Source organism: Lepidochelys kempii, chromosome 2, assembly GCF_965140285.1.
Source record: "Lepidochelys kempii isolate rLepKem1 chromosome 2, rLepKem1.hap1, whole genome shotgun sequence".
Lineage (NCBI taxonomy): Eukaryota > Metazoa > Chordata > Testudines > Cheloniidae > Lepidochelys > Lepidochelys kempii.
The window spans coordinates 255009521-255033753 of record NC_136381.1 but is presented as its reverse complement, the minus strand read 5'-3'; the positions used below and the strand labels follow the sequence as shown (position 1 = coordinate 255033753).

The window sequence follows — 24233 nt, the reverse complement described above, 5'->3', positions numbered from 1 at the left end:
TGGTTGTTGCCTGTTCTGAGCTCAGTCAGCGCTACAGCGGTTAGTGCCTGTTACAATGTCAGTTTTAGCCATGTAGAGAGGATTCCATTTTTCTCCTTCCAAGACACTCATTTCCCCTCTTCTTTGTCTAGAGTCTCCAACTGAAATCGGCCCAGATGTGCAAACACGCAATGAGAGAGTCCCTATCCCAAAGAGCTTACAATCTAAACAGACCAGACAGATGAAGAGGTGGGAAAAGGAAGCATTAACCCCATTTTACAGATGAGGAACTGAGGCAGAGAGGTTAGTGTGCAAGGACATGTAAGGAATCTGTGGCAAAGTTGGGAATTAAATCCAGCTCTCCTAACTCCAAGTCCATTTTGTGATTCCACACGACCATCTTTTCTGTCTCTCTTCCCAGCTAACTTCCCTCAATTGCATCATCCTTCAGCTGCTTCCCCTTCCTCTAACTTGAGCTGCACAACACAACGCTAGTCTCCCCAGTTAAGCTGATTGTGGCACAACTGGCTTCTTGTGTGCTAACTGCCATACAATGGATGGTTAGCAGGCAGAGAACCACAGCTCTCATTGCTTTCCCAAATGGAGACTCTTCTCCACATCTGCTCTGCTAAAGCAGAAGACTCTAGGAGAGAATCCAGGCTTTAGAGTTATATCACCATTATTGAGGGACTTTTAAACAATGCTAAGTCTTGATCCCATAAGCACTGAAAATACCTGTTTATCCATACCTCAGAGGTGCTTAAAGATAGGGGTTATTCAGCTGTCAGGTTTGCTGGCTGTCCCTAGTTATGCCTAGCTTCCAGGTGTGCCACAAAACATTTTCCAACTAATGTCAGCCTTGCTCAGCTGGTAACTCCCTTGCCTCAGGATCAGAAGATTGTGGGTCCCTCTTGCATGTTTTGCTCTGTTCCCTCTTATTCCTTTGGAGTATGTCATGCCATTCTTGTGTAGGCCTAGTTCTCTCTCCCTGTTGCTTTTTCCTTCAAGTTTTACATCATGTCTTCCTCTTCCATTTGGATGGCAAGCATCTCAGTGGAGGGACATCATCTTCCTTCCTGTCCTTGTGCTTGGCATGGGTACTGTTGCTCACACAGGGAGAAAAAGGAACAGGGGATCCTCAGTCTTCTCTTCAGCCTGCTCACTCTCTCTGTTTGACCTCATGCTGCCTTGAGGGGTTAAGAAAGGTGGCCCGATGAGGGCAGCTTCTTCCCTTCCTTGAAATATGCTTCTCCCCCTTTCTCCTCCAGCTCCATCCCGCACTTCCTTTATTTCATTGCCTCCCAAGTTCCAGCCTCCTTGTGTGGCCTTCACAGACCCAACTCTTTCCTCAAAGCATGGCCGCTGTTGCATAAGGAATGAGAAATTTCTTACCTGATAATTTTCTGTTAACAACTTTTCTCGTCATTCATCACTATTGGCCCCCATCTGTGGAATTTGGAAGCAGTCCAGTGTTGGTGCTGTAGAGTCCAGGGCTAAGTCCCACCCTTCAGCTCAGGCAACCAGAAGAGTTCTTTCAAAGCTGTGGAAATACTCCAGCAACCGATTAATATCAGTAAGACAACAATTTGATATCATATGTACATAACGTTATAGTAATTATTTGTCCAACTCTCCCTTTAAGGAAACATTTCAATTGGTTACAAATTGTGTTCCAGTTACCAGGCTGGGTTAAATAAGGAGAGAAGCTGCTCACAAAAAGAAAATTGTCAGGTAAGAACCATCTCATTCTGCTGCACAACGTCTCTCCTCATTCATCACTGATGGGAAGTAGCAAGCAGCAAATCACAGAAGTAGGGAGGGAAAGGATAAGCAGAGATTTAATTATTATCAGAGTAGACAGGAAAAAAATAGACCCCATCTCACCATCCCCCACCACCTAACCTGTATAGACCAAGAGCTTTGTGATCTAAGGAATTGTTTGGGAACCAACCCAGTAGCACCTTCCTACCCATGGATGTCTCTGTGGAGGAACAGAAACCTACTTTGCACATGTTTCTCAGATCATGATTTGCGAACTTCAGTAACTCAGCCAGATGTTATGGGTCTGTGACAGGAGTTGGTGGGTGAGGTTCTGTGGCTGCAATGTTGCAGGAGGTCAGACTAGATAATTATGATGGTCCCGTCTGGCCTGAAAGTCTATGAGGCTCATACACTTTTCCCTTACAATGCCACTAGGAACCTTGTAGGGAGCATTGACTTCTTCGCAAATAGTTTTCCAGATGCCTAGCATGCCAATTGGTGCAGAATTTTTTTAACATTTTGCCTGCAGCTTCTTTGAGGCCCTATGGCCTTGGCATTATGGATAGAATGAGATTAGCGGGGTACAAGTGGCAAATGTACTCTGTAGTGCATGAAATATATCAGTAGAGTTCTAGGAATGCCCTTTTATGCCATAGCTTCCAAAGGGGTATTGCAGATTAGAACAAAATCATTGTTTTGAACTGAAAGGAACTACAAGAATAACCTTTTCTCACAACAAAATTAGTCTCATTTTTGTATAGATAGAGAAACTAATGCTGAACCCTGACTTTGGAGGCGATGACACCTAAAAAGGCCAGCCAGAGGTTTCTTTGTCTTTCTGATTAATCTTGACACCTGATGATGCTCAAATGGGGAGTCTGATGTGCCTGCTAAAAGAATGCTATGAAGACTGTTACCTGCTGCTCTATGGTGCTTATTTGTAGGGCTCCAATCAACCATACTCCAGAAACTCTAGGGTAGCCAAGATCACCAGAATGTTATGGTCACTATTATTTGTATCACAGTAGCATCTAGAGGCCAGGGCCCCACTGTGCTGGCCACTGTACAGAGACAGTTCCTGTCCCAAAGACCTTTCTGTTTCCCCTCTCATCAAAATATAGCTTGACCAGATCAATAAATGAAATTTCCTGGTTGAGTTTTTTCTGGATATCAAAAAGCATTAGTGAGGCTAATGAAGAATCCCTGCTGAACTACACTTCTCTTCAAACAATCCCAGTTCCCTCAGCCTCTCCTCATAACTCATGTGTTCCAGTCCCCTAATCATTTTTGTTGCCCTCCGCTGGACACTTTCCAATTTTTCCACATCCTTCTTGTAGTGTGGGGCCCAAAACTGGACACAGTACTCCAGATGAGGCCTCACCAATGTTGAATAGAGGGGAACGATCACGTCCCTCGATCTGCTGGCAATGCCTCTACGTATACATCCCAAAACGCTATTGGCTTTCTTGGCAACAATGGCACACTGTTGACTCATATCCAGCTTCTCGTCCACTGTAAACCCTAGGTCCTTTTCTGCAGAACTGCTGCCGAGCCATTTGGTCCCTAGTCTGTAGCGGTGCATGGGGTTCTTCTGTCCTAAGTGCAGGACTCTGCACTTGTCCTTGTTGAACCTCATCAGATTTCTTTTGGCCCAATCCTCTAATTTGTCTAGGTCCCTCTGTATCCTATCCCTACCCTCCAGCGTATCTACCTCTCCTCCCAGTTTAGTGTCATCTGCAAACTTACTGAGGGTGCAATCCACACCATCCTCCAGATCATTAAGGAAGATATTGAACAAAACCGGCCCCAGGACCGACCCTTGGGGCACTCCACTTGATACCGGCTGCCAACTAGACATGGAGCCATTGATCACTATCCATTGAGCCTGACAATCTAGCCAATTTTCTATCCATCTTATAGTCCATTCATCCAGCCCATACTTCTTTAACTTGCTGGCAAGAATACTGTGGGAGACAGTGTCAAAAAGCTTTGCTAAAGTCAAGGAACAACATGTCCACCGCTTTCCCCTCATCCACAGAGCCAGTTATCTCGTCATAGAAGGCAATTAGATTTGTCAGGCATGACTTGCCCTTGGTGAATCCATGCTGACTGTTCCTGATCACTTTCCTCTCCTCTAAGTGCTTCAGAATTGATTCCTTGAGGACCTGCTCCCATGATTTTTCCAGGGACTGAGGTGAGGCTGACTGGCCTGTAGTTCCCAGGATCCTCCTCCTTCCCTTTTTTAAAGATGGGCACTACGTTAGCCTTTTTCCAGTCGTCCGGGACTTTTCCCGATCGCCATGAGTTTTCAAAGATAATGGCCAATGGCTCTGCAATCACATCCGCCAACTCCTTTAGCACTCTCGGATGCAGTGCATCCTGCCCCATGGACTTGTGCTCGTCCAGCTTTTCTAAATAGTCTCGAACCACTTCTTTCTCCACAGAGGGCTGGTCACCTCCTCCCCATGCTGTGCTGCCCAGTGCAGTAGTCTGAGAGCTGACCTTGTTCGTGAAGACAGAGGCATAAAAAGCATTGAGTACATTAGCTTTTTCCACATCCTCTGTCACTAGGTTGCCTCCATCATTCAGTAAGGGGCCTTGACTTTCCTTGACTTTCTTCTTGTTGCTAACATACCTGAAGAAACCCTTCTTGTTACTCGTAACATCTCTTGCTAGCTGCAACTGCAGGTGTGATTTGGCCTTCCTGCATCCCCGAGCAATATTTTTATACTCTTCCCTGGTCATTTGTCCAATCTTCCACTTCTTGTAAGCTTCTTTTTTGTGTTCAAGATCAGCAAAGATATCACTGTTAAGCTAAGCTGGTCGCCTGCCATATTTACTATTCTTTCTACACATCGGGATGGTTTGTCCCTGTAACCTCAATAAGGATTCTTTAAAATACAGCCAACTCTCCTGGACTCCTTTCCCCTTCATGTTATTCTCCCAGGGGATCCTGCCCATCAGTTCCCTGAGGTTGTCAAAGTCTGCTTTTCTGAAGTCCAGGGTCCGTATTCTGCTGCTCTCCTTTCTTCCCTGTGTCAGGATCCTGAACTCAACCATCTCATGGTCACTGCCTCCCAGGTTCCCATCCACTTTAGCTTCCCCTACTAATTCTTCCCGGTTTGTGAACAGCAGGTCAAGAAGAGCTCTGCCCCTAGTTGGTTCCTCCAGCACTTGCACCAGGAAATTGTCCCCTACCCTTTCCAAGAACTTCTTGGATTGTCTGTGCACCGCTATATTGCTCTCCCAGCAGATATCAGGGTGATTGAAGTCTCCCATGAGAACCAGGGCCTGCGATTTAGTAATTTCCATGAGTTGCCGGAAGAAAGCCTCGTCCACTTCATCCCCCTGGTCCGGTGGTCTATAGCAGACTCCCACCACGACATCACCCTTGTTGCTCACACTTCTAAACTTAATTCAGAGACACTCAGGTTTTTCTGCAGTTTCATACTTGAGCTCTGAGCAGTCATACTGCTCCCTTACATACAGTGCAACTCCCCCACCTTTTCTGCCCTGCCTGTCCTTCCTGAACGGTTTATATCCATCCATGACAGTACTCTAGTCATGTGAGTTATCCCACCAAGTCTCTGTTATTCATCCTTATGTAAACTGTCTTGAAAGGTCACAGATTTTTCTCTGCCCAGAACATTATTTCCATTGTCTCAGAGAAGCTTTGAACTCGTTACTCCCTGGTTTTGGAAGGGATGTAAACGCTCATGTTTCAATTATAATCAAACCTCTAACATGGAATAGAGGGAAACATTCCCTGTGAGTACCATAACTGCCCAGTACATGGTTTCTTGCACCATGTTCTGAAGCAGCTGTTACTGATTACTGTCATAGACATGATACTAGACATGATACTGGTCTGAACATAGACATGATACTGGTCTGAACCTGAGTGGCCATGTCTATATCTGTGTTCTGACAGAACAGTCAAAGTGAACCAAAATGATGTGTACTCTGTGAGCTTTTGGAAATTTGCCTTCCAGGTATGCTCCCCGCCCTGCAATGAGCCATTTGCTTGCTATTTAGATGGTTTTCCTGATTAGGTGTAGGAAAATTTTTTGGTCTAGGGGTATGTCTACACTACGGAATAAGGTTGAACTTATAGAAGTCAGTTTTTTAGAAATCGGTTTTATATATTCGAGTGTGTGTGTCCCCACAGAAAATGCTCTAAGTGCATTAACTCGGCGGAGTGCTTCCACAGTACCGAGGCTAGAGTTGACTTTCGGAGCGTTGCACTGTGGATAGCTATCCCACAGTTCCCGCAGTCTCCTCTGCCCATTGGAATTCTGGGTTGAGATCCCAATGCCTGATGGGGCTAAAACATTGTCGCGGGTGGTTCTGGGTACATATCGTCAGGCCCCCGTTCCCTCCCTCCCTCCGTGAAAGCAAGGGCAGACAATTGTTTCGTGCCTTTTTTCCTGAGTTACCTGTGCAGACGCCATACCACGGCAAGCATGGAGCCCGCTCAGGTAACCGTCAGTGTATGTCTCCTGGGTGCTGGCAGACGCGGTACGGCATTGCTACACAGTAGCAGCAATCCATTGCCTTCTGGCAGCAGACGGTACAGTACGACTGGTAGCCGTCATCGTCATGTCCGAGGTGCTCCTGGCCACGTCGGCTGGGAGCGCCTGGGCAGACATGGGCGCAGGGACTAAATTTGGAGTGACTTGACCAGGTCATTCTCTTTAGTCCTGCAGTCAGTCCTATTGAACCGTCTTATGGTGAGCAGACAGGCGATACGGATTGCTAGCAGTCGTACTGTACCATCTTCTGCCAGGCAGCCATGAGATGTGGATGGCATGCAGTCCTTCTGCACCGTCTGCTGCCAGTCAAAGATGTAAAAGATAGATGGAGTGGATCAAAACAAGAAACAGACCAGATTTGTTTTGTACTCATTTGCTTCCCCCCCTCCCCTGTCTAGGGGACTCATTCCTCTAGGTCACACTGTAGTCACTCACAGAGAAGGTGCAGCGAGGTAAATCTAGCCATGTATCAATCAGAGGCCAGGCTAACCTCCTTGTTCCAATAAGAACAATAACTTAGGTGCACCATTTCTTATTGGAACCCTCCGTGAAGTCCTGCCTGAAATACTCCTTGATGTAAAGCCACCCCCTTTGTTGATTTTAGCTCCCTGAAGCCAACCCTGTAAGCCATGTCTTCAGTCGCCCCTCCCTGCGTCAGAGCAACGGCAAACAATCGTGCATCTTAGTTGAGAGTGCTGTCCAGAGCAGTTACAATGGAGCACTCTGGGATAGCTCCCAGAGGCCAATACCATCGAATTGTGTCCACAGTACCCCAGATTGGAGCCGGCAAGGCCGATTTAAGCGCTAATCCACTTGTCAGGGGTGGAGTAAGGAAATCAATTTTAAGAGCCCTTTAAGTCGAAATAAAGGGCTTCATCGTGTGGACGGGTGCAGGTTTACATCAATTTAACGCTGCTAAATTCGACCTAAAGTCCTAGTGTAGACCAGGGCTAAGTGGCTACAGTTGAAACTTTAAAATTTGTGTGTAGCGTGTCCTCACTATTATATGGACTATGGGATCTTCTGAAAGGAAGGCCCTTTGTATGTCTCCCACTGGGGAGCCACAGTTGCACCAGCCTGAGGTTCCCAAAACTTAATAAATTCCTTTATGTTTTTATATAACATTTTATCAGTGGTGGTGTGTTTGCAGTACCAGCATGTGTCTGTGGACCCCTCAGTCAAGGAGAGGCACTGGTACAAATACCTTGATTGTGGGACTAGCCTGCTAGATGTCCCTGGAAGTCTGAAAGAATGCCTGCCTCCCCACCCCCCCACCCCAAGCCCTGGATGGCTAGCACCCAGGTAGGGTGAACAGATCACAAGAATAAAATATTGGGACACGTGGGGGAGGGGCAGCCACAGGCTCACAGTCACCACCGGAGTCATGGGGGAGGAAGGTGCACAGTCCTAGGAAGCCACAGGTCAGGGAATGCACGGCCCCGGCTCCGGCCTCCACCACAAGCCGCGGGTTGGTTGGGGAGTGCACAGCCCCGGCTCCCGCCACAAGCCAGGGGCGCATGGCCCTGGCTCCTGCCGCAAGGGGGTCTCGGGGCTGGGGGCGTGGGAGGAGGTTCGGGATACTGACTCCGGGAGAGAGTTTAGGTGCTGGAGGGGGCTCAGGGCTGGGGTTCAGGAGAGGGTATGGGCTCCAGGCAGGGCTTACTTCAGGCATCTGCCCGGAAGTGGCGACACCTCCCTCTGGGTCCTAGGCGGAGGCATAGCCAGGCTGCTGTGCACTCCGCCTTGCCCACAGGCGCTGCCCCTGCAGCTCCCACTGGCCATGGTTCCCGGCCAACGGGAACTGCAGAGCAGGCGCTCGTGGTGGTGGCCACCCCCAGGCGGTCTCTGCACCTAGGACCCAGAGGGAACTGGCGCCACTTCCGGGAAGCTGCGTGGAGCCGGATAGGGAGTCTGCCAGCCCTGCACCAACCGGACGCCTGGCAAGCAACCCTACAATATCCGGACAAATAGTGTCCCGATCGTACATCGGTCAGGATGTGGGACAAAGTTAAATATTGGGACATCTGGTCACCCTACACCCATGTCAGTAATTTAGGAGGGCCCTTGTACCACTTCGGGCTTTACTCAGAAAATCAGGAATCATTCTGAACTTACCTCCCTATAATCCCACGATGTGCACCTGTGTGAGAAATGGAGTCTTCGTCTGCCTCTGTTCTGGTCCCAGACTGCCCGAAGTGCTCCTTGCGCTTTGAAGTGGAGCCAGCCTACCTGGAGGTGTGGGGAGGGGAGAGAAAACCCCTTTCCCACTCATCAGTCTCTGAGCCCCTTTCCCTGGCACAGCTAAGATTAATAGGCAGAAAACCAGATAAAAACAATTCCCATTTCCCTACAGCCTGAAATTGGAGCTCCCTTTCCTGAGGTCCGTGGGCTGAAAGCCAGACAGGCACAATGCCCATTACTCTGCGGCCTGAGAGCGACCCTTGCAGTCGTGGCAAGCTTCTCTGCACACCCAGCTAAGCTGAAGGCTGGGGAAAGAGCAGGGAGCTGGAACACTGTGAGAGAGACTCTGTGAGGAGAAAAGTCCCAGCTACCACTCCACCAAGGTGGGAAGGACAAAGGGACTTAAACTCTGATTTTTACACTGCTTGCTCATTAACAGTACAAAATGCTGCTTTGTGAAGGGGACAATTGATTTTACCTTTCTGGGACCTGGAGTCTCTGGAGTTTGCAAGACCTGCTCCTGAACAGGCTGTGAGGGGTTCTCATCTGCACGGGAATCCTCATGCTCCTGGGCAAGGCTCTCACGGTTGAGGTTTTGGGTGGGATTTGAGGCCCTACACACCTGCCTCGACACCATGCCCTAGGAGAGAGAGGGTTGGTGTTTGTAGCAGCAGGGCATACCTCGCCTCCTGAGGCTCTTGTAAAAGCTGCCTACAGCACCTCTTGGATTCCTCCGAATTCCAGAGGTGTGGGGCATTAAACCATTAGTGCTGAGAGAAACTGCAACAGAAAGGGGCTCTTCTGCTGCTTTTCAGCAGTTACCAGACATCCCTTTGGAGTTCTGCTGAACAGAAGAGAGGCAGCTGCCACACGTCAAGACAGCAGGCAGAAGCGGCTGGCACTGCAGCTCAAGTCCCCGGGCCCTACAACACGGACATTTCACCAGAACCAGGTGGAAAGCCTAGGCTGATTGGTTGCCATGCGCCCACCAGGCCTCGGGCTCACCCCAAATGCTGATGACACAATGTGGGTGGAACAATAGTTCTCTGACGTCCAGTAAGTCTGGGTGCATGGGGGAAGCCCCATTGTATCACTGAGAAAGACGAGGTGCATTGGAAGGCTTTTCCCCATTCTTTTTGCTTCTGCTTCTTAATAAATCAATCTTGGGCCCTGGAGACCCGTTCTTTGTGTAAAATGAAGGTGAAGAGATGCTGGAGGCCTTGATGTGAAGCAGCTGGGCAGTAGGGGACTAGGTGGAGGATGGCGGGCTCTTCTCTTGGCACCTCCTGCAGACTCTGCTTCTGGTGGAGGCAATACTTTGCCCCATGAGCTGAAGCTTAGGACCCCTAACTTCAAGGGCCCAGACCTGGAGGGTGTTGTGGATGCCGTGCATGGCTTTGTAGTAGATAATTCAGGATGCAGCTGGGCTTAGAGGGATGCTGGATCTGTGCCCGCTAAGAGTGGTGGTGCTCAGTGGTAGCAACAGATGAGGTTACACTGGAACAAACAGAAAACAGACACTCCAAAATGAAAATGCAGAGGCATCATTTATAGATGTAAAATATTTTTATTTGTAAATGCTGATCTTCTAAATCTGTTTTCACAAATTCCAAAACCCATAACACTCTGTATACTTCAAAATTTTTTTTCTTTTTTTTTTCCTTTTTTTTTTTTGCCAACATTAGATACTATTATACAGAACAGAAAAAACTGTAGGACAAATACTGGTAGGATGTTGGAATATTGTACAAGAGAAGAAAAATATTCAAGAAACAATTTCATACAGCTATTTATCAAGAGAAAAATATATACAATTGATTTATTCTGTAAGATAAAAATACATCATGCCATATACATTACAAGTTCAGAACTGTATTACTGAATATACCAACAGTTTACAGTCCACTTTAATTGTGCACACAAAAAAACTTCATTTCTTTTTATATTTAAACCTGTGAAGTGTCAGTACCAGAATTTTAAGTACAAAATAAAAAGCTAACCTGGTTCAAAATGCTGATTAAGTTTCTACAAGCAAACACAAAACAGTGTTTATTTTTTTAAAGAAATGTAAACAAAAACAATCCATACAAACACATTTTTAAATTACATTTTCCAAAACCTTATTGCCAGAGTCCTGCAGCTGCAAGCACAATTACATCTAATTTTTTTCCTTGTTTTTTCTTTTAAAGAAGGCTATCTATCATATTGGACTTAAGCTCCCACTACATGATCCTATTCTGTTTACATGATTTAGTGTAAGCTGAACAGTCACCTAATCGTGACTACTTTTTCTGAAGGAAAAACCACGTTCAGCCTCTATTTTGGGTGGTTTTAGCAGTTATTCACAGTTATCACAAATTGTAAGCACAAAAAAACCTGACTTAAGAAATAGGGATGCAACAATATAATACAAATAAAATAAATCAGTCTAACTTACCCAAGCGTCTATAAAAGTCTAGTTGTAATATACATGCCTTCTACCAGGCTTAAAGATTACTTAAAAAAAAAAAAAAAGACTAATAGACCACAGTTGAGCCAGCATTAAACATTTAAAAAAAAATCCTCTCTTTAAATTGAGATTTTGGTTATTCCATAATAATTGTAATGGCATGGTTAGTAACATATGAGATCATATTGTAACATCCCTATTGACATTTTATAATAAGCACCCGAACTGCTGCAGAGTCTGGTAGCATTTGGTCAATAACTATTTTTTTATACTGTATTTTTTTCTCAAAATATTTACACTTTTGTACAAAGTAACAGGGTTTGTTAGTTCTGCGGGTAACAGCAGCAGCTTGGCTTTCTTCTAACTTTTTTTTTTTAAAAATAGCTTCATTCACTTATTCAATAATAAATACAAAAAGTTTCTCTTATTTTACAGAAATCAAAAACTACAATAAACTGACTCATGGAATCAAGTATTTTAAATGTATTTTAGTGCAAGTTATTTTTCCCTTAGCTCTATCCCTAAGGAAGTCGTTTCAGTACATTCCTTGTTCAGTGGTGTCTACTTTTATTTAAAAATTTTCTTTAATTAGAGGGCCTGCCCCTTTATCAAATAAGGCTGTGGCCAGCACTTTGGACTTCTCCCTTTCGCTGGTGATTTCAGTCTTACATTCATATATGCCCACCTGCCCTCCAGCAGGTCAGCCATCGGTTCTTTGCCCAAATTAAACAGTTTCTCCGTAGTGAGCTCAAAAAACAAAAGTGCTGGACCATTCTGTAATTCAGTTTAACCTCCAGGCATCTGGGAAGTTAGACAGCTTCAGATTTTGCCGACTTGCTTCTGGTGCTTGTTTTACACTTGAATAGAAATTGAAACTCCCAGAAGTGATTTTATTTCCCCCCCTTCCCAGGAAGGTAAGAATTTTCTGTCGACAAAATCAAAATGTAAGTCACTTCTTCTTAGGGACAAGCAACCCTCAAAGACAGCAAGGAATGCATTCTAGTTCATCCATTTTCGGCAGTTTACAGCTCCACAGTGACATGGGATCTTGTGCTGGTCATCTTCAAAATCAAACTTATAGTCATAGCAAAGCTGGAAGAAAACAAATGTTAAGAGCGTGGTTATGAAATGTCTGGTCTGTATTCTTCACTATATCTTTGCTTGTATCTATCATTCTATACCAGCGGTTCTCAAAGTGTGGGTCGGGACCCCATTTTAATGGGGTTGCCAGGGCTGGCTTAGACATGCTGGGGTCCAGGGCTGAAGCCCAAGCCCACCTTCCAGGGCAGAAGCCCGAGGGCAGCAGGGCTTGGGCTTTCCTCCCCGCCCCAGGGCAGCCGGGCTTGGGCAGGCTCAGGCTTCTGTCCCCTCTCCTGCGGCTGTGTAGTAATTTTTGTTGTCAGAAGGGGGTCGTGGTGCAATGAGGTTTGAGAGCCCCTGTTCTATACTATACATTACACTAGTCAGTACATTATATACTTTTGGGAACTTTAATTGTTTATACTGAGGAAGGGGATGGGAAATGTTGGGCACCAGGATCTGTCCCAAGTCCGAGTAAGCAAGTTTCCTGTGCTAATGACAGTACAACTTACATAGTCATTTAGGGAAAATAATAAAACTCAAGGGAACAACAAAATAAAAGAAAATGAGTAAGGTCTACCTCCTCCCCTTTCTGGATTCTCCGGTTGGAGCTGATGATAATCTTGTGTCCTCTCTCAAAAGTCACCACCTCAGCCACGCAGTTCGGTGCACATGAATGGTTAATATACCTACAAAAATAAAAGATTTGCAAAATGTACTTTTTTAGGCTATGTAATTGGACACGAATCTAAACTAAACTATAGAGTGACTTTAGCTTCAGTGTGAGCGGATTTTTCCAGCTAAAATTACATTACCCTGTACTTGTTTCTTTACCTAGAAAAATGTAAAAAAAAAAAAAAAAAAAAAGTCAAAAGTTAAAAAAATTACATTTCTTTTTCTACAGCTGTATGTCTGCCATGGCACAGTTAATCAGGGCTATGAAGAGTTAATGAGAAAGATGGCATTGCTTCAGTGGCTTAGTGTGAAGACTGAATGCACCAGCTTAAAGAATAAGGCCATTGAAAAAAAGCACAAAATGGAATCCCTCCCCAACAGCTAGCCAAGGGAACATGGCTAATTTCCAAACATGAGATCACAGCTCTCTGGAGAGCCACCCACCTTGCAGGACCTCCTGTCAATGTAGCATCAATGACATGATCATTGTCAATGCGGAACATGTACACTCCACGATTCTGAAAGAGAGTAGGGAGAAAAGGAACTATAGATTTTACAAAAAAAAAATTGTGATTAAAACAAAGCAGCAACATGGACCATCTCCAAGTACTTTTCTGGATTCACAATTAGACGTGGCCTATTGGCTCACTAAGGAAGTACTGATTCATATATTGCACTTACTGTGTGAAAGTGGGACACTATCATTTATTCCACTACCTATGAGGAATGGATGGGCCATAAACACGAGAGGCAACCTCCTGTGATTTTAATATCCCCCTCAAATAATATGCTAATACGATTTGTATAGCACCTTTCATGTAAGGTCTCAAAGTGCTTTACCAATGAATGGTCCCTCACAACATCCCAGCATTGCACAAAGAGGTCAAGCCTTACTTAAAAAGTGGTCCCTAAAAATGCAGGTTCTGACCTCTCTGTGCTTGTACAACTGTAAGATTGGTACATTACCTGACTCACTGGCGTTTGTGAGGTTTAATATATTTGGTAAGCACTCTGAGATCCTGGAATGAAAGGCACTGTAAAGGTCTAAGGTAATATTAACATCTCAAGGTCATGCAGTAAGTCTGTGGCAGAGTGATGAACAGAATCAAAAGCAGAGTGGCACAGCAAAAGTGTGCCAAGTCTATAACTGAGAGGTCAATGGATTGACACGGTCTTCTGCTAGTTCTTATGGTCTGTGTTATACAGGAAGTCAGGCTGGAAGATCACAATTGTCCCTCTGGCCTTGGAATCTATGAATTCAGGAGACCCAATTCCCAATCCCCTGCTACAATCACTAGACACAACACTGCCTCCCAGAATTCAAACATTCATTCACAAGAGCACTTTGACTCAGCTTCCTCAGACTGGAAGTCTTAAAATGCTGGCAACTCATCTCATTCTGTTGCATGAATACTTAAAGGAAAGGAAAGAAAAGGAACGGAATGGAACAGTAAGTAAATAATAATAATAATATACAATACCTGAGATTCATAAAGCTTCTCCTTCCTGTTTGCTACCTCATTACGGATGATAGTTCCAATATATTCAATGATCATGGTGTGCTTTTCAATGTCTCTAGCAGCATATAAGCCCAGGCCCTACAAAGGGAATACTGTGTGATTTAGAACTGGAGAATCAATGCACATTTACATTTGATTCCTTTGGTGTGCCCCCAAGCCATGCTTGGAGAAAATCTATATCTACACATACAGAAATGATACATAATGAAAGATAAAAAGTGACATGGTTGAAAAAACACAAAAAGTCAGCAAATGCAAACAGCGACCTTAGCTCCAGCATATATACACATTCAATATGTTTAACATATACAATTGGAAATATAAACAGTGATATATTAAGTGACATATTCACCCAGAAAACAGGAAAAGCAGAGTATATGAGCAACATGGCTGAATTAATATATACTTTTAAAGTTTAAAACAGAGAACTATCTGAGCAATTACATTCTGTGATTTCTTCACTTCTTCATCTCCTGATTTGTTGTGATTTTAACTACACAGCTTTAATGATGCAAAATCAGTTTTCTGCATTTAATTTCTTAGTTTTTTTAAAATAAGAGAAAATGCTTTGCAATTATTTATCTTGCAGCCAATTGAGCTAGTAGGCTTCTTACTCTAGAGTTATTTGACTTATGCAGAGATTGTGAATTCCTTGAACAATAAAGAGTACTTTCTAGCACCAAATAATTTAAATGTGTGCTATGGTGTTTTATCCATTTAAATAATCTTCCACAGTCCAACCTAAAATATACAGCAAATATATACAAGGCATGTTATACAGATTTGGCAACACGTTCAGTGGAGCTGAACATCTGGGAGGTTTGCAGAAGTCAATAAATTGACTATTTAATTGTATTAACATGACGAAGTATTTTACTCAACATCCTGGACTCGCATTATTTCTGTTCTCCATTTTTTAATGAGCTAGCTTGGTCTAAAATTAGCCACTAGATATGCAGATGATCCTCCCACTGCTGCTGGTAAAAAAGATTCTGTATATTTTAGTTTTTTCACTAAACTGCATTTTGTTTTTGAGAAAAAAGTTAAAAGGACCTAACCAGTAAAACAACACAACTCAGTTTTGCAAGCTTGGGCTTCAGTCAATTAAAAAAAAAAAAGATTTAAATTAAACGACCACCTTTGTTACATACAATAGATGGAAACTGATCACCACACATATGCCGTAAATTCCCTTCAGACTTTACTAGACTCTACAGACTGTAGGGAATTGTATTTAGGAATAAAAATCTCAAAAATACAGCTATATTGTAACTGACCTGAATCCGAGAGCGAGCCAGATACACATTGGATTTCCATTCAGTCTTCATTTTACGGTACTGGGAGGACTTGGAATGGACAAACTGTTTACTGTAAGGCGCATTTAGCTCTCCTGTCACTGTGCTCTGAAATGACTTTGAGGTGCTGGTGCTATTCAAGGTGTGAGGCCTGCAGGAATTGGGCATATAACAGAAAAAAATACAAGGAAAACTGAAGATTTCTCCGAATAAAACCACAAGCTGAATTGTATTAAAACTTTTTTCAGACAAACATACACTTAAAGCCAGCTAGCATAGACAACAAAGCGGTTCCTTTGATTCGGGCATGCACATACACAGCCAAAGACAACAGGGTTTGTAAGCAGCAGACAAAAGCACAAATAACCCTAAGCAGCCTATAAACCCTGGGCTGTACTATGTGAAGTTAAAACAAAATACCTTAACACAAACCTCTTGACATGGGTACTCATTTTAGGCTCAGCACGGGCACAGCCTGTGGGGTTGATGGCAAGAGGAAGTTCCATTAAAGGGTTTCGGCCATATCGGAAAGTGTAGTTCTCACAACCCTCAACCCCAGGAAGCTGTAAGAAACAAAGTAATCACATGTTAACACATCAGAAAAACATCCACACAGTAGTCTGTCTTTTTAAACATGGCACAGGCAAAGCGCTCACAGTTGCTCAGACTTAAGACTTGACACTGCTTTCTGATAAACCTTCAGTAGCATTTCCTTGACAAAAAGCTGTTTTGACTCTTATCTATATTCCATCAGACTAACTAATTTGCAAACATAGAAATATGGAGAGAGACACTGAGTCCTAGCAAAACTCCCTTTTCCTCCTGGCTAATTTTCTCTAAAGAACACGTGGTGAGAGCAGGGTGTGGCATGCTTCCATATCACAGCAGACACTTCCCCTGTAATGCACTATTTTTCGGGTGTGCGTTATGAGTAAAGATGGTAGAAAGTTTTTGTTCAGAAAATTATCTCACCGCACAATGAGGAAATTTCAATTTTAATGACAAATTTTGATTTTTCCACGGGAAATTTCAAAACATTTTTTGTTTTAGGTCAGCTTAATGCTTTGGTTTGGTTTTGGAAATCACAAAATTTTGGCTTTCAAATGTTCAGTTTTTGGATTTTTAGGTTCTTCTTTCCTGAAAATGTATGTAAAGCGTAAGAAGGTGGAGGAAAAAAGGAATCTTACTTTCTCACACCTTCTGCTGTGTGTGTGTGATTGATCCAGTAACTCTTGTGTGTTACATGCAGCACATTTATTTGCTACAACCTTTCATGTTCTCAACGGAACAAAACAGAACTCCAAATGAAGAATCAAATGGAACCTCTTCGTATTAGGGTTAATCACCTGGGGGAAGTGCAGGCTGGATCTCCCCAACTGCGCACACTCCGCCAGCGGTTAGGTTGGGAGAGGGTAACTTTGGTGTCCCCTGGGGACTGCAGGCCTGCTGGCTGAGGCTGCACCAAATCATTCGGTCTCTGGCCACTCTGCTAATCCTTTCTTGGAGTAGCTCCACCCACTCTTTGGCTAGCACAGGCACCCAACAGGCTCCCAGGTGGAGGGAAGGTTGACGCTGCCATGTGGAATTTCCCTCCCCGCAGACACTCCAAGGGCCCCTGTGGCCTGTTTCACAATTGCAGAAGCTTCACAAATATGTATGTGATAAATGTATCATTTTCATCTGGGATGTTCTAAATTGTTGTAAACCTTTAATTAGAGTAAGAGTCCCGAATTGTTGCAGCAATGAACTCACTGATTCAGCAATTCTTGCCACGGCAGAGACTGTCAAACCAAAGAGGTCTTCACCCTTCAAATATCCAGGAAAGAGCTGTAGCATTTCAGATTCTTTTCTAACAGATGCAACAGGCTCCAAGATTTTATCCCACACACCTACATGACCACATGGAAAAAGATTATAATGAGCAAATAAAGAAAGCCCACAGACACTGCAGTTATACCTAACAAGTAAGGAAATTGGAGTAGGACACCTATAATGAAAAAGGCCACAGAGTACCAGATAGTTGATTTTATATCTAAAGGGAACAACTTAATGAAATAAAATATCCCACTTCACCACGGTGTTAAAGTCTGAAATGGAGACTCATTTGGGTAGTTATGTTGTGCTGAGTACTCTCAGACAGTGTTGTGTCTCTATTATACTTCTCTTGATTTTGAAGAATGTGACAAACACTTGAGCACTGGATAAAAACTTTTACATCACTAATTCCATATTACAAATTCCTACTCATGTAATCAGGCAGCTAAGTTTCTCCTGCTAAACATTTTAAAAATGACCACAAAATAAATAAACTTTCCTTAAATAAATGGAATTTTCCACTTCCTTAAGTTGATGATTTTTTCTCTCTTCCTGACCCAGATGTCTCATGGTGGTATAATATGTTGTTATGGAGGGAATCAAAGATCTGAGTTTGAGACTCCAGCTCAGTTCCTTTCTCACCACCCAAGAATTGCTTGGGATGCTGTAGAGACAGCATGCTTAGCTGAAGAGAGCAACTTTAGTCAGTTTGCTAGGACCCTCTCGCAAGTTTTCAGGAGAGGTGTTAATAGACTAGAGAGTGCATCTTCAGCCCATAAGATGGATGCACATTTGGCTAATGGTGAAGGTAGGACATAGCGGTGGTGGCAATTAGCAAGGATTCTTTCAGCTCAAGGATCCCATAACCTCCAAGATCCCTGATGTCACCAATCACACAGATGACAAACATGCCCCCATTCTTCTATCCAGCCAATTCTCATCACTATCATCTGAGCCCAAAGGGGTCCTTGGAGGTCAGTCAGAGCCTTAAAAATCCATCAGTTTTCTCTGACATTCACCACCCCACTTGGGATTCTGCACAGCAGTTCAAGAGCAGTGAATCATGCTCCCTTCATAGCTTGACAATGCCACTGAACAATTAGTTAAATGGGTCTCTGTTGAACACCACAAGATATTTTTATTTTCATCAGGGTCTGAGTGCACTGCTTACTTCTAGTGCCTCCATGCCCAGAAAGTGACTAAAACCAGGAGATGGATCCATGACTAGTAGAATACTGCTGAGCTGGCTAAACATACTTTCAAGTATGGGTCTACTCCGAAAAGAGACTATGTAAAAAACATCTTTGTAATTTGACAGATGTGTGCGCGTATTCAGACTCCATTCTACTTCAGTGACAAAAATATTCATGTTAGCCCTGCAAAGCTAACACAGCTAAGACTGAGTGAGCTGGATTCTATTACAATTCGTAAACCATGTACAGAACAGTTTAGTAAGTTGGAGCTGGTTATGTCTGTGCAAGCTACTGCAGGCATAATTGACAATAATGGGGTTGCACAGGTGTAAATAGCAGGTGTTATGTGTGAGAAAGAAATCAGCTTGGCTCTCAGAGCCTAGGCTGTGTTTGCACAGCTGGCAGCTGGAAAAAAAGATCTTTTCACTTGTAGCTTGAACACGTCTGATCTGGAGATCATTGAGCCAGAATGAAAATAAAACCGCAAAAGGTCATATTTAGAAAGCCACTTTTCAGAGCAGAAATACACACAAAATATTTTTTTTTATTTTGTCCAATGTCATGTTTATTGTTTTGGCTTCTTTCTGAGCTTGTTGCAAGTATCCTTTCTTCCTCATTTTATTTGTAGTGCACATTATTGTTTTATCTGTCTAGGATGGTTATTCTACAGCCCCCATCACTATTGCATCTCAGAAGTTTCATCTTTGAAATGCACAATACTGGATAAGTATAGTACAGCTCACAGTGCTGGAAGTACAGCCTTGGAACATTGGTATAGAGATTACATCACGCAGTAGAATTAGCAAATGATTAGGCACCAGATAAATAATTTTTCGATTCTACAATGGAAGTTGAAATTGTGAAACCCAAGTCTCACATTACTGAGCATGAAATAGAAACAAAACAAGAAAGGTATGCAGGAAAACAAGTGCATGCAATATTTATCTGAAACATTTACTGTACATATGATGTAAAAGGAAACTGTATAGTCATGAAAGCCTTCTGTTGAGTTTACATAATTCTGGTTTACCTTTCGGTGTTGAATCAGTAAGAACCAGATCATCATGACCTTGCTCAACAATCCTGATCACGAACACTGGAAAGCCATCCTTCTCCTCAATAGAGCACAGATACCGACAGCGCCTGTTTGCATATCGCATGCTCCAATACAATCGGCTGGCCTCATATCCAACAGGGAAAAGAGCTTTCGAAGAGTGGAATGCCTGCATCTGTTGCGGCAGCAGCTGACCAATAGTGTGGAAGATCAGGCTTCCTACACGGAAAGTGTGCTCACGTTCTCCCCGCTGTACTATACTAGCAATTTGCCGCACCTCATCACGCTGAACGTAGACCCTCCTGAAAACTGCAAAGTAACTAAGTTCTTGTTCATGAGCTCCCTTTGGTTTGTGCATGGGGCAAAGCATGGTTTTGTCTTTAAAAAACATGCATTGTGCTTTAATGGCACAGGTAAAGTGATAAATATTGGTGCATCTTAACCTGTGACAACTGCTGGTGGCGCCCATTTTGTGACAGAACATGCATTTCATTTGCAAGCCTCTTCGCAGTGCTAGTTCCACGTTAATTAAGGCACCAGCCTGTGTCTCATAGACCTCTGTAGACCAAAGAGCACAGTTCAAATGGACCCAAAGGTCTAAGTCAAGGTTAAGAAGCCTTGCTGGTCCATCTGTTAGTCCATCACCCTCTTCATGACAGAAGCAACATTTTCTGTAGTCTTTAGGCACAGGGTCAGGTTTAAGGGTTGTGCCCAGTTTCTTGAGAAACTCATCTATCTCCTCTTCACCGGGGGGTTTGAATGATCCTTTAGGAATCACAACCTGAATGTTCCATTTTTTCCATTTCATTCCTCTCCATTTCTTACTTAGAGGTCGACAATCATCAAGGCTACTGTGTATTGTTTTTAATCTAGGTTTTAGCTTCACTGTTACTTTAAGCTCATCTGACTTTGCCTCTACCTTGGCTGCTTCAAATGCAGGAGGGAACGTGATAGGGGGTGATGAAGGCGGAGAAACTTTTTCCTGCAGCTGGGGGAGACAATGTACATCTAAAGTGGAGATGTTGTTGCTGTACTGATGGAATGCTTTAGGTGGCATTTCTTTCATCAGTGACTGTGGGAAAGATGGAATTGAGTCCTGAGAAATAAATAGAAAAAAGCCTCTTAAAAATGCATTACAAATTGAACAACAAATATCCCCAATAATGTTTTCAGGTCAGACTGAAGAGAAGGAAGGGGTGAGTTTAGAGCATATGAGGTAATTTGTCAGATTGTTGTGTCATAGGACAAAATAAGTTATCTTGATTCATTGGTACCATGGCTTGTGTTGCTCACAGAGCAGTATTTTAATAATTTTGCAGCTTTACTTTTGCTCCAGTAAGTCCAGAGTATGGGTCCTCTCCTCTTTCTCGACATTTTTAAAAACGAAATAGCAAGTTTAGATTGCGGCACCCAATAGATTTACATCATCTTTATTTTTAGGAAGCTTCAGACAAAGTTATATAAAAATCTCTAAATATGGGTCAGGAGATAAATTATTAACAGATAAGGAACTAGTAATAGATGGCAGAGAAAGATAAATGCTGGGAATTAAAGGACTGTATTTTTCATGGAAGTTGGTGAGGAGTGGAATCCTTCAAGGACAAATACACTATTAAAAAAGAAAAAGGTCAAATTATATAACAAGTTCTACATTTGCAGATGGATTTCAAAATAGGGGCAGGATTAGGACTCAGAGAGACTGATGTGTTTTTTAGGGTCATCTTGAAAAACTAACTAAATGAAAAGATGCAGAGGCAGAATATGAAATTTAATTGTTTAAGAATAAAGTGATGCACTTGGGTAGAAATAATGTCCAAGATAAGTACAATTCAACTAGTATTGAACTAATTACTAGGGTAGAGAAAAAGGATCTGGACATACTGATAAACCCAATATTTATATTCTCCATCCAGTTTGCAGCAACAATAAAAAGGCAAACAGAGTGCTGGCTTATACCGAGGAGAGCATGTTATAGAGTAAGTCTATAGATACTATGCAAACACACTATAGAGCACTGATTAAATGATATTTGAAGTACAGTATCCAGTTTCATCCACCTTTTTTGAAAAAAGAACTGGAAAAAGAATAAGCATTAGGCCAACTAAACCGATAAGTGATCTGAAGGAGCTTAACCTTGAAGCAAATGCTTAAGTCTTGAGAGAAGACAATTTTACCATGACGTGACTGAAGCTCTATAAAGTGTTTTAATTAAAGTTATTGTCAAATTAATCTAAATAATCTATTTTAGGGTGTTGAATAAAAAAGAATTTGGGGATATATTGAAAATGTACATTAAAAAGGGAACACATGCCCAAAGAATTTAAGAAGATATTCTTTTAGGGAGTGTGCTGAAGACTTGAATAAACTTCTATTTGAAGAGGTGGAGTCAAACACTATTAATGTAGTCAGCAAAACCTAGATAACTATGGAATTTAATAAATTAAAGGATTATTTAGTTAGTTCTATGCTTCAGACTGTGTTTTTGTGGGTCAGGAGGGAATTTTTTTCTGATTATACTTTCTCCCCACAAGACTGACTACAGGGATTTTTTTTTTTAAAAATGAGTGGTTTTGCCTTCCTTGGGGTGTTGGGGGGAGTGAGTAAAGATCTCCAACTACCTGGTTTATTCAAGGAAAAGTACACTGAAATTAAAGTTAAACTGTACTTTTCTACTCTTCACATCCAAGAGTTAGGGGTCTGATCCAACTCTGATTGAAGTCAATGGAAAAACTCATTTATTTCAATGGAGTTAGATCAGATCCTTCTTGTTGTAAGATTTTTCTTGCAAAGCGTATTATCATTACTTTAAATTGAGATTTTTAAGCCCTAACAGTGTGCTTGGTGATGTACTGATATATATCTGCAGCAAGGGAACTCATCCACAAGCATCTTGTTTTCTTCCCTCCAAACTAAATAGAATAGGACAAGACAAGGAAGTCTGTCTCCTGAGAGGTGCTGCGCTGCTACTATAAGCTGCTGTGTACCCTTACTAGGGTCCACGAACAGAAAACGGATTCTTTTCGCTGTTTACAACAGGGGAGACTGAATGGATGAAATTCAGTTCCAACTACATGTTCTTGTCATCCTGGAATACACATGTGAAAAACTCCTGGCATGATCACATTTTCAACCAAGCATGTTTCTTAAAACACTATATAAAATGGCTAGTTCAGTAATTATAAACTACTTTTTTCTTTCATTGTCATTCACCACAGTCTTCATCAATTAATATTTTGGTAATTATTTCTTTAAAATAGCCATTGCGGCCAAATGAAAAGACAGTGGAGATTATTATACTTCCTACCTTTTGTGTCAAGAAAGTAAAGTGTTCCTGCAATCTCCCTGTTCAGTTATTTTTTGTACAGTTGCTAATGATTTCTTACTGCGCACAAAGCAAATGAAAATGCAGAAAATAAAGGAATACACTTAAGGTTTGATGCAATGTTCATCAACTCAACAGAAAGCCTCCCACTGATTTCAATGAGAGTCAGAGATTCGGCCATAAAGCTCTGTCAGGAAAAGACTGCTAATGCTCTGCCATGCATTTCTCCTAGGTTTAATTTTCTGTAAATATGGATTTTGATTTTTATTCCTGATCCTTTGCTGCTTCAGAATTTCAATATCCTACTGTAGCACGGACTCACACTTAAACGCCATTAAAGCATAACAGTTTATGGTATTATAAATACTAAGTATGCCAAGAACCCTTGGCCCAAGATCTTTACTTAGGAAATTTTTCTATTTTATTAGAGAAGTAACAGCAATAATTGCTAATTGGTACTTACCTTGCTCTCTGAATTTTTTGCTTGCACAGCTGCTGAATAAAGAACAAAGCAGTTGTTGCTACAGAAGACAACATCCTTTTCCACTCTATCAGAGATCTCTCGGGAACCCTGGGAATCAAAGCCAAAGATTGTTATGAGCCCATTCAAGGGACTAGAATTGACACTATTGTAATACAAATATAAACTATGGAAATTTAAAGTTAAAACCACCAGTGGCCTTACTCTTCAGCATCTTATGCCACCAACAGAAGTGCATTAGAATCAATGCAAAGAATTCTCTATTGTATGCTCATCTGAATTTTACTTAAGACAGTATTTCTATAGGGCATTTTTCTTTTATCTTTGAACCACAGAAGCTCTTCCTGTTTCAGGCTGGTCAAAGATAGATCACACAACTTTATCATCAAGTGGTGATCTGTAAAATGTTGCTGTGGATTCAGGCCCAGATTTTTTAATGTATTTAGATGCCTAACTCCCACTGAAGTCAATGGGAGTTAGGTACCTAAATTCTGTGAAAAATCTGATCCGTGGTGTTTTGCATGGGTGTTCATACACTTTATGTATAGCTTTAACTATAAAGCTCTATTACATAGCAATCATATGATTTCATTATTTAGATAAATGGTGATGGTATTTTTGTTGCAGGTCAGATGCATCCTTTTCCAGAATTCATACTGGTGCAAATATTTTAATATTTGCATACAGGAATGGAGATCCAGCAGGGACATTTGGTTGCATACAGGAATGGAGATCCAGGAGGGACATTTGTTTTTTTCCCCCTTACCACAAGAAAGAAACAGCAGAAAATATACAAAAACAAGATTTAAATGTGATTAACTCCCTTCTGCTTGAAAATATAAAGTATTATTACTCTGCAATGGTTTCAGAGTCACTCTTCCAATAGTGGCAGATAA

General features: G+C 42.4%; 2 protein-coding genes across 20 annotated transcripts in view; one reads left to right on the top strand and one right to left on the bottom strand.

The window, feature by feature from the left end:
• GALNT11 (polypeptide N-acetylgalactosaminyltransferase 11) overlaps nt 1-14789 on the top strand; it is a 105644-nt gene extending 90855 nt beyond the window's left edge. The window contains exons 12-13 of the transcript XR_012157629.2: nt 132-282; nt 12887-14789. The gene's annotated coding sequence lies outside the window, so the exon portion shown is untranslated. The remainder of the gene's footprint in view (nt 1-131; nt 283-12886) is intronic.
• KMT2C (lysine methyltransferase 2C) overlaps nt 10471-24233 on the bottom strand; it is a 336413-nt gene continuing 322650 nt past the window's right edge. For 16 of the 19 annotated variants that reach the window (XM_073334588.2, XM_073334591.2, XM_073334595.2 and 13 more), the window contains 9 exons: nt 23320-23427; nt 19511-20630; nt 17225-17361; nt 15893-16035; nt 15455-15623; nt 14139-14255; nt 13102-13175; nt 12563-12671; nt 10471-11994 (listed from right to left, as the gene is read on the bottom strand). In XM_073334588.2, coding sequence (XP_073190689.2) covers nt 11902-11994; nt 12563-12671; nt 13102-13175; nt 14139-14255; nt 15455-15623; nt 15893-16035; nt 17225-17361; nt 19511-20630; nt 23320-23427 — 2070 coding nt within the window. In that variant the 3' untranslated portion in view covers nt 10471-11901. The remainder of the gene's footprint in view (nt 11995-12562; nt 12672-13101; nt 13176-14138; nt 14256-15454; nt 15624-15892; nt 16036-17224; nt 17362-19510; nt 20631-23319; nt 23428-24233) is intronic. The other 3 variants (XM_073334594.2, XM_073334605.2, XM_073334606.2) reach the window with 1 other exon arrangement.